Genomic DNA, 13,052 nt, shown 5'->3' on the forward strand with positions numbered 1-13,052 from the left:
CCATCGGACTCAACAAAACAGGACTATAGTGCAGAAGGACTAGTTCTTCAGCTCAAAGCAATGTTTCACAATCCAGGAGCTTGTCACCAACTAAAAATCATTTTGAAAATAAACGTTACTTTGGTGCTACTGGAAGAGAGCGTTAGAAATAATGGTAGTAGAAAAGCAGTGTCACCTCCTTGGCCATGTCCGTGTACTTCTGCTTCTCTTTGGGCTCCAGCACCGCCCACCAGTCAGCCAGGATCTTGGTGGCCCCGCGGTTATCCAGGCGAGGATGTTCCTGCCGCACCAGGGAACGGTGGCGCTTGCAGAAGAGGAGAAAGGCATTCATTGGCCGCCGCGCGCGCTGCTCATTCGAGTCCTCCTCCACTTCCTCTGTTGTGCTTCCACACTGCACCTGCTGCGAGCCCTGGTCCTGGCCACACAGCTCTGGCTGCTGAGAATGAAGTCATAAGTCAGAATCAGAACCAGAACCAGAAAAGGTTTTATTGCCACAATAAGTACACTTATGAGGAATTTGCTTTGGTGAAAGGTGCATACATAAACAAACATTAATATAAAATAAACAATAAATATAGAAAAACAAATATATACTGTACATACAAGGTAACTAAGTGCAAGTGTAGTGACTAGGGATGGGGGGGGTTAAGAGCCAGCATCAACATCATATCATAAAGCATCAGATGCTGTGTTTTCTGACTCATCTGTGTGATAAAATAATAAACAGATGTGTTCTTCAGTTTGGGATTAAATTAGGGCTGCACAATTAATCGCAATTGCATTGATATATCCAAATAACAGGATAATAATCACAATTAGATGTTTTCCTCGTATCGTGCAGCCCTAGATTAAATGACCTGTCAAGTCGTCAAACCCACTCACCTTCTCCAGCTCCTCTTCATCCTCCTCTTCCTCCTCCTCAGAGAAATCCAGAGCCTTTTTGGACAGGAGTGGGTGCCACTGCAGGCACTTGCGTTTGGGGCGCTTGCCAGTGACCTCCCCTGCAACAGGTGGCTCCTTACCTCTGCCTCCACCCTTCATGGTACTACCGCGCCTAAACAACCACAGATGGGCACACCATAAGACCATGTCTGTACCAAATCCTAATGTCCTAATGTGCATCACTGGTTATGTATAATCATTATTATTGTTATTATGGAAGCAGAGCTACCTGCTGCCATGATAGTTAGTGTTGGAGGTTTGTCATTGCGAGTGTGATAACATGTGCTGTAATGTGCATGACCTGAGCAGAACATGTAATGACTTCAGGCAGGTCTGCAAAATAGGTATGGAATTTATGATATAAATATTAGTAATCACATCAGGCCAAATTCCCAAACGAGTTAATAATTATCAATACAGACTGGATCCTGAGATACAGATCTGTAATACATTTAGTCTAAATGTGCTTGTCACAATTATCAAAAGTAATTAATCAAAATGATTTGAACTCTGGCTTCCAGCTGTAGTAAAAAATAATTATAAATTTTAAAATGGCAGCCAATCTCTGTCCCTGTCAAATAAAGGCATGAGGAAAGTGGGATTGATTTAAAGCTCAAAGTCTCTTTAAACTTTTCAATTGCAGCGTCTGTCTTTATTTGATTTAATTTAACAGGAGCAAGTTAGCAGCTTAATGATCCTCCCACTGACCATTGTTTCATCAGCCTTAATTTACTATGCTAATGTTCTCTCTTAACTTGCCTTAGAGGACCCCCGCCCCCCACACACCTACTGTGGGACCCATGAGTAAGATACAAAGGAGGGTGATGGGAGGGTGATTTACAGCTGATGGACTTGGTAGTGCCTTAGATATTGAATTAGATAGACTCACTATCAAATCATGGTCTAAAAGTTACAGAGCGTGTAACTGAAATATCAATGAGAAGAATTGATACCAATGAGCATTAAGTGGATGTACATACGTCATGGTCCAGAATGTCTCACTGGGATTGCAAAGAAATCATTCCAATCAAGACCACTTCTAAGTATTTCCATCCATGCTTTATTTCCCTACACACTGGAGTGCTCTTATTATGAAGCTGCAACAGGAGGCGCAGCTGCAGTCAAAAAGATGTGTGGCTGTTGAAATGTCAACATATGGACATTTTGGACATTTTGTTGGAGGGTCATTTGGAAATATTTTAAAAAGGTTAAAGAATATGCAGTCCCTCTGAGCCGGTAAGACGTAGAGCTGCAAGCAACGAGCACTCGATTCAGTTTTAGGTGAATCATTAACACTTCAACAGTACACATAAACAATACCACCCACTAATATCATGCATTGTAGAAGAAAGAATAGACTAACCACAATTATCTTAGCACTATGGTAGAAATAAGGTTGAATGTTAATGTAGGGTATAAAAATGAGCAGCTGCTGTTTTGTTTGTGCTAGGTTTGGCTAAGTCCCAACACTGTTCTACAAAGCTTTGATCAGGTTGGAGTGAAATCACTAAATGTTTTACCTGTAAAGAGGCCTGAGATTACGTCTGTTGTGATTTGACAATTATATATATAAAAAAAATTAAAATATTTAAAAAAATAATTAATATATACACGTATTTATATTGCATGTGTTTTCTATAGGGCTGCACGATATGAGAAAAATGTGCGATATACGATAACGTTGAATATCGCGATAACGATTTTACTTGCGATAAATAAGCAGATATTAAAGTGTACTCAGTTCTTTTTTTAAAAGAATATTTTTTGGGCATTTTAGGCCGTTATTTTTTATAGGACAGCTGAAGACATGAAGGGGGAGAGAGAGGGGGAATGACATGCAGCAAAGGGCCGCCGGTCGGAGTTGAACCCACGGCGTCGAGGAGGAAACTGTATCTATATATGGGCGCGCGCTCTACCAACTGAGCTGCCCAGGCGCCCAAGTGTTCTCAGTGCTGTTTTCTATATGAAAGACATTCTGCAGTTAGGCTGATGAGACTTTGAGACTGATGAGAAAATTAGAAACCTCAAACTGAGTTTTCGCATAAGATTGAGCTTACATTGATACATCAAAAATATGTATCACTTAGAGAATGTAGGTCAGCCCCTGATGGAACTATAGTCAGGATATTCATAATAATTATGACCTTTAACTACATCCACAATTGTATGTTTAATCACTGTTAAAAAAATGAGTTCAAGATTATTGAACTACATTGTATTTGGAGCTAGTGGTATTTGGAGTTTCACATCATCACTGACAGGTGAAGTGTCACACCACTGTGATTTACTAATCTAACAAATAGGATGTATTACATTGTGGGACTGTTGACAAAAAGTAGTGCCACCTACCTGCCATGGACATGGGGTTTTTGTGTTGCATTGTGGGCAAGAAGAAAAACAAGGGAAGAAAACATCAGACGACTGATGATTGGAACCTGACCAAAAGATGCTTCTACTAGTCATTGCTGTTGACTAGTGGGCAACTGGCTCTTCTCCGTTACTGGTCACTACAAGGGCTACGCAAGAGCAGTATGGACTCTGTGCTTTCTTAGAGCTTTCCTTGGCAGGTTTTTTTGTTGCGAAAAAAGATAACAGGAACAAAGTCACAACAGAAAGTGGTGAGTTAGCCGCAGACCTCAAGAACTGCTGCAGTCCATCGCGTCAATAAAGTCATTTACAAGTGAAATTTTACCTTGATTCTGTCATGTTGCCACATTTTAGAGTTGAGGGGTTGCATAAAGAATTGGGAGAATTGAAGACTTCCTTATAAATATTATGGGAACACCGCGGTACAATAATTGGATTTGCTGTATGGGCATTGCATTTTTGATCCTTGCACTCTCATGTAGGGATCGAACAATTATAGGCCTGGCTGATTATCGGGGCCGATATTTGGCAATTTGCACATTATCTGTATCTGTGTTTTATTTTACCGATAAACCAATAAAGTTAATGAATTAAAAGGAGCCCTAGTTTGGCTCCGCTACAATGTAAGCAGTCTGCAACACCTGCAAATAAACTGTTAGCACGAACATCAGGAAGCTATTTTTGTTTTTATTTATTCATTTTTTTGACTGTGTATTATGTTTAAAGTTTCACTTTTATGAAAATAATTGCTTAAAGCATATAAACAAACTTTTGTGTTGGAGTTTGTAACATTCCAAAATGTTCATTTTGACAAAGATTACTGTAAATGCATATCGGTTCCAAATATTGGTTAACGGTTTCATTAACTACTAATAATCGGTATTGTCCCTAAAAAAAAAAAAAAAAAACAGTATTGGTCGACCCCTACTCTCATGTGTCTTCAATAATGTGTCTTATAATGGACTGCAGCTGTGCTACTCAATATAAGTCATTCAGCATAACAATGTCTAAATGTAACAAAGTCAAGAAAAGTAAATTGGACCTGACCTCTTCTCACGTTGATGCACTGTATTCAACTTATGGGTAACTACCAATTTTTCAACCTGGTTTGACAACATTGGTCCAGTATTAAGCGAGATCGCTGCAGCAGAGAAACAAGCTACAATGTAAGTTAATAGGCAATTGTCCAGCTTGTATTTACGTTCACAAAAGTGCTCGTTTTGCCGCTGACAGACTCAGATTAATATTCTAAGTGTCTGACAACATTATGGAAAGGATTTCTAAGGAGGTCGACCTTTCTGTTAAAGAGTAAGATCCTTTTTTTAAACATAAAATACATCTGCCAAATTGCATTCGCTAAACCCACCAGACTCCATGTAAATAAACAGTAATTTAAGCATCGTAAAATACACTTCATTCAAAGTCGACAGAAACAGAATAAAACTATGAAAATCCGTTTTGGGTCGTCTTTCCACTTTTCCAACCATCACAACTCTAGTTTTGGTTGAAATAAACACACAGTTTAAAGATTTACATGTGAAAATATGTTGGCGCTATACACGCTAAAAGTATTGCTTTTTTAAATGGAGTCTGGTGGGTTTAGCTCTAGCGACTTCAGAGCTGTTTCTGATTAAAGAGAAAGGTCTCAAAGAGGTTTTAAAGGTCTATCTCTGTAGGGATCCTTTCCATAATGTTGTCAGACACGTAGGATATTGATCTGAGCCTGTCAGTGGCAAAATGAGCACTTTTGTGAAAGTAAATACAAGCTGGACAATTGTCCTATTAACTCACATTGTAGCTTGTTTCGCCGCTGCCAACTGCAGCGATCTCGCTTAATACTGGACCAGTGTCAAAGATTGTTGTTCCCATCAGTCACTTAGACACAGAAACATAGGGTCCAGGTGGGAAAAAACAGTAGTTACCCTTTAAGGTCTCTCTAACAAAAACTCAATTTCACCGTTTGCTACTCAGTGATGTCATATAAAAACCAAGAGAGGGTTGTGTCAAAAAGTATGCACCCTATCACAGCTATGTTGTCTTTATATTAGCTGCACACTTAATGTTCTGCACACATACAAATCAGCAGAACTACTGATCATTGGTAATTCATGATCTCTGTATATTTTCCATTGTTGGTTTGAATTTCTCAAAATGTTTGCACTTGTTCTGTGTCTATGACATATATGAAATTAGCAATCAATCAATGAATGAATGACTCAATGTATTCCTCTGGACATCATCCAGACTAGATGCCAGTGTATGCATTTATGAATGTTGAGTGGTAAACGGGGATACTTACTGAAGAAAAAACTATGGAAATGCTGTATGAAGTGATGAAGATGAATCTGCCACAGCCTTTGTCATGCAATGACGATGACCTATAAAATACAAGACACCGCTCTCAGTCATGTGTTACACTGTCATCTCTGCAACAATTTCCCAACAACAGGAGCTGGGCTGCAGGGGGGGGGGAAATGTGTGCAAAGCAACTTTAATAGATCATTCGTGGTTGACACTGCAAAGCACAAGACCTCGCCAGCTTCAAAGTACGGTGGGACATTTTGTCTGATCTGATTACTGATCACTTCAATCGTGCAGTCGATCCGCCCTTGTGGCCAAAACCAAACATGTAGGCCAAAACCCTTCGACCACTGGATGCATTTCATATATTATACAGCCTAAATGAAGCACGCACAGTTGCAGTGACTATTTTGCTGCGCAGAGGTTTAACGTTAGTTGTGTTGTGCTCAGGTAAAACTGCTGATGCCCGATCGGACTGCCTGCCTTGGGAGTGAAGTCTTGAGCTACTGTATCGAGCTTGTCGCGCACATTATCAGCACATAAATGTGTCAGGTATGCGAATAAACGATCCGTTTGCCTACCTAATGTGCTCCCATCTCTAAGCACACATTTTTATCTCCGTGCAAAATGTCGATCTGAGCTCTGACAAGACAGACAAGCCGAATGAGAGAGTCCATCTTGCTTTGGTGTGGAGGAGAAACCCCAAGTACATTACAGTAGTGGGGATATTTCACTCCTGTCAAACTCTCCGATGACAATGTCGTCGAAATGTCTCCCACTCCGAGGGGAAAAACATCCACAGTGATTAATTAAACTGGGGATTTTCTGTCCAGGCACATGCATCTGTGGGCAATGTTTTGCTGGCCAGTGGCTCCATTTCCTAGCAGTGTTACTAGGAATAAAAGTAGCTAGTTAGCTTGCTAGCTCTATAGCCTGCTAACTGGACGTGTCACGGTTTTAACATGCAATGGTTTCCCAAACAGTATAAGCTTGTTGTACAGCTGCTGACACAACTCGTGGACTAAACTGTGGTCGAAATAGTCGTTTGTGCTGTTGCAACAGCCCGTTTACATACAACGCAGGTTTGTGGCTATGTATTTGATGCGGATAGGAAGAGGGGGGGGAGCAAGTCATACCACCTCACTGAGAAACAGTTGCTTTGCCATTTATTTTTCACGGCGATTTCAAACAGGAGTGCAGACATATTTAAGCAACACAGTAACAGTGACAACGTATGGCGTATAACACTGGTTCTCAATGAAATGTCGATGGCAAACAAACAAATTAAAAAGGGAAAAGCCAGCAGGCGGACATCATGTCCAAAGCTGCGATAATAACAATTTTTCAGAGTGACTGACTGAGAGGTTGAGAAAATAGCGAGCGGGTTTTAACGGGTAATCAATAAAAGCACAAGTTCTCTGTCATGAACGTCTCCTTAATGTCTGAACATACCTCTAATATCCTGCTCGAGTACCGGGGGGGGGCTCTCATCATTGGTGCCGTCCACCTTTATAACTTATTGACACATCATAACAGTTCAGCACTGACTGTACTAAACACAGCTGTGTCAAGTCCATCCAAATAAGACACAAGCAAACCGGAAGCACAGCAATGTGTAACCAAAATAAAAAATGTAAACTTTTGCAAATAGCAACGAAGCTTATATTGTATTGCCTATTGGAAAACGTGCCCATCAAATGAGTATGAATGGATTCTGTCGAGACAGCAGATATTCCAAGTCGGGAGATGTGTGTCTCAATAAAACATTGTGTCATGAGCCCTGAACCTACAGGTATTTTTAAAGCATTTGTATTACATCCCAAACAAATATGCATTAAAGCTATTTTTCTTTAAGTAAGCCTGTGCTGTAATGATTTAATCAAGGCTAGTTTACAGTAGGCTACCTTTCAATGACAAAGGCAATTCAAAGTGCTTTACATAAGACATCAAATGCATTACGACAACACAAGACAATATAAAAAGGCACATTCAAATAGGATTTTAACAGAGTAAAAAAAAAAAAAAAAAAAAAATTAGCTAAAATAGAAAAACTCAGCAAGATAATTGGGAGCCACCTATGAAGTGCTATAAAAAATGAAAATGCCTACAAAAAGAAGAAAAAAAACTCGATTAACTTTTTAAAGAGAATTCATAAAGTATAGAACTAATAGAGGCAGAAAATGAATCTAAAAAATATACAGTATAAAAATAAGTTAACTGATATTATGAGGTTATTATGTGAGAAGGAATACTATAATACAATATTGGAGGATAACAAAAACAGAATTAAAGGCATATGGAGTGTGTTAAACAGTGTTATTAGAAATGGATCTAGAAACTCAGGTTAACCTCAGTGTTTTATTGATAACAATAAGACCAATAATAATAATAATATGGACGATGTGGTTCATGAAAAATGGAGGGAAAAGGATAAACAATGTAGAATATGACAAACACACTAAGACTATATCAATAATATGGATGATGGGTAGGATTGATAGAAACACAAATCATTTTTTTCTAGAGCTCAGCTGCATGAAATACTGTTTCCAACATAAATTCAAGTCAATGCTTTTATTGTCATAATGTAAACCGGAAGTCCTCTTTGTTATTCTGTGTAACTTGACAGTGGTACAGAAACGCAGCACTTCACTAGATGATGATTTTTACTGTCGGCGAAGGCGACACATTAAACGACCTCAGCCCACGAAAGTAACACCACAATGCGTTAATTCAGGCAGAAATACAGACTTGTTCAGTCATATAATTTTAGAGAAATCACTTTCGCTTTCCTCGAGGTGGGAGAAAATTCTCATCTCAGCTAACCTACATCCCTCCCCTCCCCCGGTTTGCAAAGTGCTCATACCCAGGCTGGCCTGTACTTGCTTACAACATCCCTGACTTAACTTTACCTTACAGCAGTGGTCCGATTGACAAAGTAGCCGAAAAGCCCCCGGCTACGTCAGAAAACACCGATAACGACTTCCTAAACCCTGGTTACCATCTATCTCAGTTTAGTAACTACTTGTTTCCTGGGTGTTTGTTCGCGTGATAACAGATACAACATGTTACAGAAATGTATCGCGGTAGTTTAACAGTACATACCTGTCGGTAGCAATGGAGCAAACGAGTGGCTAGGTGCTTAAATCTTCTTAAAAAGCTTTAGACGTGAAATTATCAAACAGTTTTGCAGCACACTGTACATTGAAAATATCCACCCCGGCATGTAATGCTGTATGTGAGTGGACACTCCTTTTGATGGACAGTCGGATTACACCAATGAGAAGCGACGTTATATTCTAGTGTTTTGAGATTAGGGTAACGTCCTCAAATTTAATGTTCAGCACACATGTGGTCGATTTAGGCCTAAACAATAAAACATAACGACAATATAAACGTAATGTGTGCCTGTGGTATTCAGTAGTGGAACTACATTGGCCTACCGGTATTCCATGGTGTGCTTTTAATCTCCTAAATAATGCTACTATAGCCTGTCCAAGCTTTTGAGCACTAAAGGGACTTAGGTTTTCTTTAGAGGAGATAGTATGTACCTCTACATGTAGGTAAACTGTCTCTGAGCAGTCTGCTTGTTGATTACTTGTGTCAGTTAATCAGTAAGAGGTGATCAGCTGACTACCTTACATTGAAAAAGACTGGTCACAATCCAATGATATATAGGCTACATAGAATATTCAACTGGGCTACATTGGCTGCAGAAATGAATTTCATTCTGAATCTGTGGTGTGTCAGTGCTGTAAATCCCAAAAATATGACATGATTTGGCATACACTATGCACAATAAACTGCACTGACTGACATTGAATGGATTAATCTAATACTAGTATTATTTAGCACTCAAACAGAGTTACAATGTGCATAATGCATTATGGGGAACTCAAGATTAAACAATTCAGCTCAATAAAATGAAATAAAACCAGGCTCCTATGGGGGGCCCTGACTGCAAAGCAAAAGTCCCCTTTAGTCTTTATTTGGGAGGGAGAGAGAAGGGCCCTGGTGGAGGACCTGAGCCTGGAAAATACTCTATATAGAGAATTTATAAAGGATAGAACTAATAGAGGCAGGAAATACATATAAGTTAAGTTGTTATAAGGATGTTAGATACATACAAAGATGTACAATATTGGAGGATAACAAAGGCATATGGAGTGTGTTAAACAGTGTTATTAGAAATGGATCTAGAAACTCAGGTTAACCTCAGTGTTTTATTGATAACGATAAGACCAATAATAGAATGAATAGAAAAGAAGATATAACTGCACACATAATGTATGAAGCAAGAAACAATTCGCTTCTGGGTAACAAACACAATGTTCTCAGACAGAGAGGGTGGTTATAATTTAAGACTTAATTCAAGAAAACAAACTCAATGTGTGGGATGAATTTGTGGAATGGTTTGGAAATAGAACTTCAGCAAAGTCCAAAATATAAATCAATTTAGGATGTACAAAATAAATAATTCTTAAGAGGTATAGGGAATAAGAGGTTACATAGGATTGACACTGGGTTTGTACATTATAGCATTGGATTTGTTGTTTGACTTAATACTGTATGATTTCATTGTTAGAGTTATAGAGAAGGTGTAGGACCATATAAGTGAAAACTTCTTCCTACTCCTTTATTCATGTTTATGATCATTTGTTTATTAAGAGTTTGTTATGTTTAAACATCCTTTTTTCAATGCAGTGCTGTTGTCTTCAGCTCGGTGGTAAAACAACAACTGAATATGTTTGACATCGATCTATATTCTGGTTGCTCCATTATTTTGCTGATTTGTTGCAAGGTTTACCTGGATTCAAATATCATATGCCAGCATAACTTGATGATTGCAACGGTTTGCATTGTGACACCATAAGCCTTTTTGGTGAAAGATGTCACAGTATAGGAAAAGCACAGGTGTAAATAACCTTAATGATGGCTGAATTCCATTTAGAACTGCTGCAGTTTCAGGCTCCTGGTGTTGTTCATGCTGGCTCACTGTCACACTGCCATGGCTTCCTGGGACACTTGAATACAACAGAGGCATCATTTAAAATGAAATACAAAAGAGCAATTTTGGAAAGGTGAAGTGAAGAGGAAGGAGGTTGTAACTCTTGAGTAGAGTTGTTCAATTGTTGACGGGTGGTGTATCATTTGTATTAACTTGTTTTAGTTTAGTTCTGATCTATTTAGAAGCTTGTGCTGTTAATTGTGCTTGATAAATATACTGGATGGTACATGAACACGTTCTTTAATTAAGAAAACTATGGAATAGTAAGTTGATCTATTAATGATCTGCAAATGTTTTATGAATTTTGACGATGTCTTCGCTTAAAGGGTTGTATGGTTGTTTATTGAAAAACAATAGATTGAAAAAACACATTAATAATATGGACATTCTAAAAAGGGTAGGACCTGAAAAGCATTTTGCTTCTTCCTACTCCTTTTTGGACAAGAGTATTTATTTATTTAGCTTATTCTTGCTTTTTAAACTTTGTGTCTTGTATTTTAAGTTTTGTTTATTTTTATGTTGTTCGAAATAAAACAATTAATTAATCAGTAATATCATTAATAACTTCCTGTGCTTTTCCCACTACGACAATTCATAAATGTGTGCCATCTGAGCCTATTTGATTGGGGGGGGGTTGTACAGGGCCTAACATTGATAGAGGACCTTGATAACATTACACATACTCACCAGCAGATGGCAAACAACGCACATGAGATAGACGCTTCAACCATGAACATTTGAGGTAAGACAGGAACTGTCAATAGTCAACTGTGAGAAACATGAAGTTGCATTAATGGGTTCTTTGAAAAGAGGAAATGGGGTGACGTGTAACAGCACATACTCCAGTCTGTGGCCCTCCCGTCTTTCAGAGGCCATGGCTGGATCCTCCTGTTGCTTCAAAGCACACAGACAGCACATTGGCTTTTAATGGGATATATTCCGTGCTGAACTAAGGGAGAGCATGTCAAAAACAAGAACAAGAAAAAAACATTAAATAACAATAGCAATAATAATAGAGTCATGTGAAGTGCTGCCCCACCCACTGGCAGTGAAGCAGGATTGGGGCACCGTCAGTGACATCCAGAGTCAGGCAGGGTCAACCCTGAAAGGGTTGAAAGATGACCCTTTACCATGTCTGTTCCAAGGTGACACAGCGACGTGATCTAACCTGGTCTGGTGATCACCTGATTGAATGCAGGTGTGTTGTAGTCAAGTTGATGATTGGCTGCAGCACGTGTCCTTTAAATATTCTATCACCTCTCCCACCCTGAGCGTGATGATGTGCTCTCAGTGGTGAAACAGGTGCTAAATACTGCAGCTCCCTGCCTGCCACAGTGGTGGTTAAACATGGGTGGAAAGTAAACTAAGTAAACATCCTGTACTGGCCTGATTGTCACAAAATGTCTAAGAACGATGGCCTAAAAGATTAATCTAACAATAAACTAAATAAAACTAAATAGTAATAATACTATGGACTATGTTTAACTGCTCCTCAGATCTGTGCAGGGTAAATCCAGACAGCTAGCTAGACTATCTGTCCAATCGGAGTTTTCTGTTGCACAACTAAAACGTACACATGTTCCACCAAAACAAGTTCCTTCCTGAGACTATTTTGCAGAGACACCGTGCGGAGCTTAGCGCCGCCCATGATGATTGTGATTGGTTTAAAGAAATGCCAAAAAACCAGATCACGTTTTTCTCCCATCCAGGAATGCTGTGTGGACTAGCCAGACCCTCCTCCGCAGCGCTGTAGAGGAAGGTCTGGCAATGCGAGACTAATCAGGACAAAAAAACTCACAACTCAAAAACAGTTTCTTCCCCTCTGCAGTCAGCCTCGTTAACAATATAAAGATATTATGCAAATAAGTACATAGGTAAATAAAAAATAAAATAAAAAATTTACTGCATTCATTGAATCAATTAATTTATTGATCATGCCTCTCAATTACATCTGGCCAGAGATTTTCATCAACATCACAGCAAATATTTTCACGAGTCATGCATCGTGGGAAAAAACACCTTGAATGCTGTATCCTTCCTTGACATGCTTGTGCCCCAATATCTCCACAGGCCTCTTCCATCGCTTGAAGAAGACTTACTTCATTTCATTGAGGAGGTTTAAAAAATGTAGGAGCTTTGCTGTGTTGTGTGGTCCCAAGACAGCATTGTGTGCCACAACACCAGTTGTAGAAATTGTGGCACACAGAGTGATGTTGCCTCCTCGTTGTCCAGGGACATTGACTGTAGCACGACGGCCAATCACTTGCTCTGACCTGCTATTCACTGCTCTTCATGAGGTTTGCCTACAAGGTGCAGCCACGCAACTGGCTACTGTTTGCTTGCCATTTGACCAATGAGGCAGCACAGCTGATGCAGGGAGCTCGTCTCATCAAATACAACATAGAGAAGAAGAAGGCATCCTAGTGAGCAGAGT

At 39.3% G+C, this 13,052-nt stretch overlaps 1 protein-coding gene across 4 annotated transcripts in view; it reads right to left on the bottom strand.

The window, feature by feature from the left end:
• bbx (BBX high mobility group box domain containing) overlaps positions 1 to 8,847 on the bottom strand; it is a 28,580-nt gene extending 19,733 nt beyond the window's left edge. Inside the window, exons 1-5 of one of the 4 annotated variants that reach the window (XM_078265421.1) lie at positions 8,716 to 8,847; positions 7,063 to 7,125; positions 5,609 to 5,687; positions 883 to 1,054; positions 176 to 436 (exon numbers count right to left, since the gene is read on the bottom strand). In XM_078265421.1, the coding sequence (XP_078121547.1) occupies positions 176 to 436; positions 883 to 1,041 (420 nt within the window). In that variant the 5' untranslated portion in view covers positions 1,042 to 1,054; positions 5,609 to 5,687; positions 7,063 to 7,125; positions 8,716 to 8,847. Of the gene's footprint in view, positions 1 to 175; positions 437 to 882; positions 1,055 to 5,608; positions 5,688 to 7,062; positions 7,199 to 8,715 lie in introns of those variants that run through there. The other 3 variants (XM_078265420.1, XM_078265423.1, XM_078265422.1) reach the window with 3 other exon arrangements.
• Between the last annotated feature and the right edge of the window lie 4,205 nt (positions 8,848 to 13,052).

The sequence above is a fragment of the Sander vitreus genome, chromosome 13 (assembly GCF_031162955.1).
Source record: "Sander vitreus isolate 19-12246 chromosome 13, sanVit1, whole genome shotgun sequence".
In the NCBI taxonomy this organism is placed as follows: Eukaryota; Metazoa; Chordata; class Actinopteri; order Perciformes; family Percidae; genus Sander; species Sander vitreus.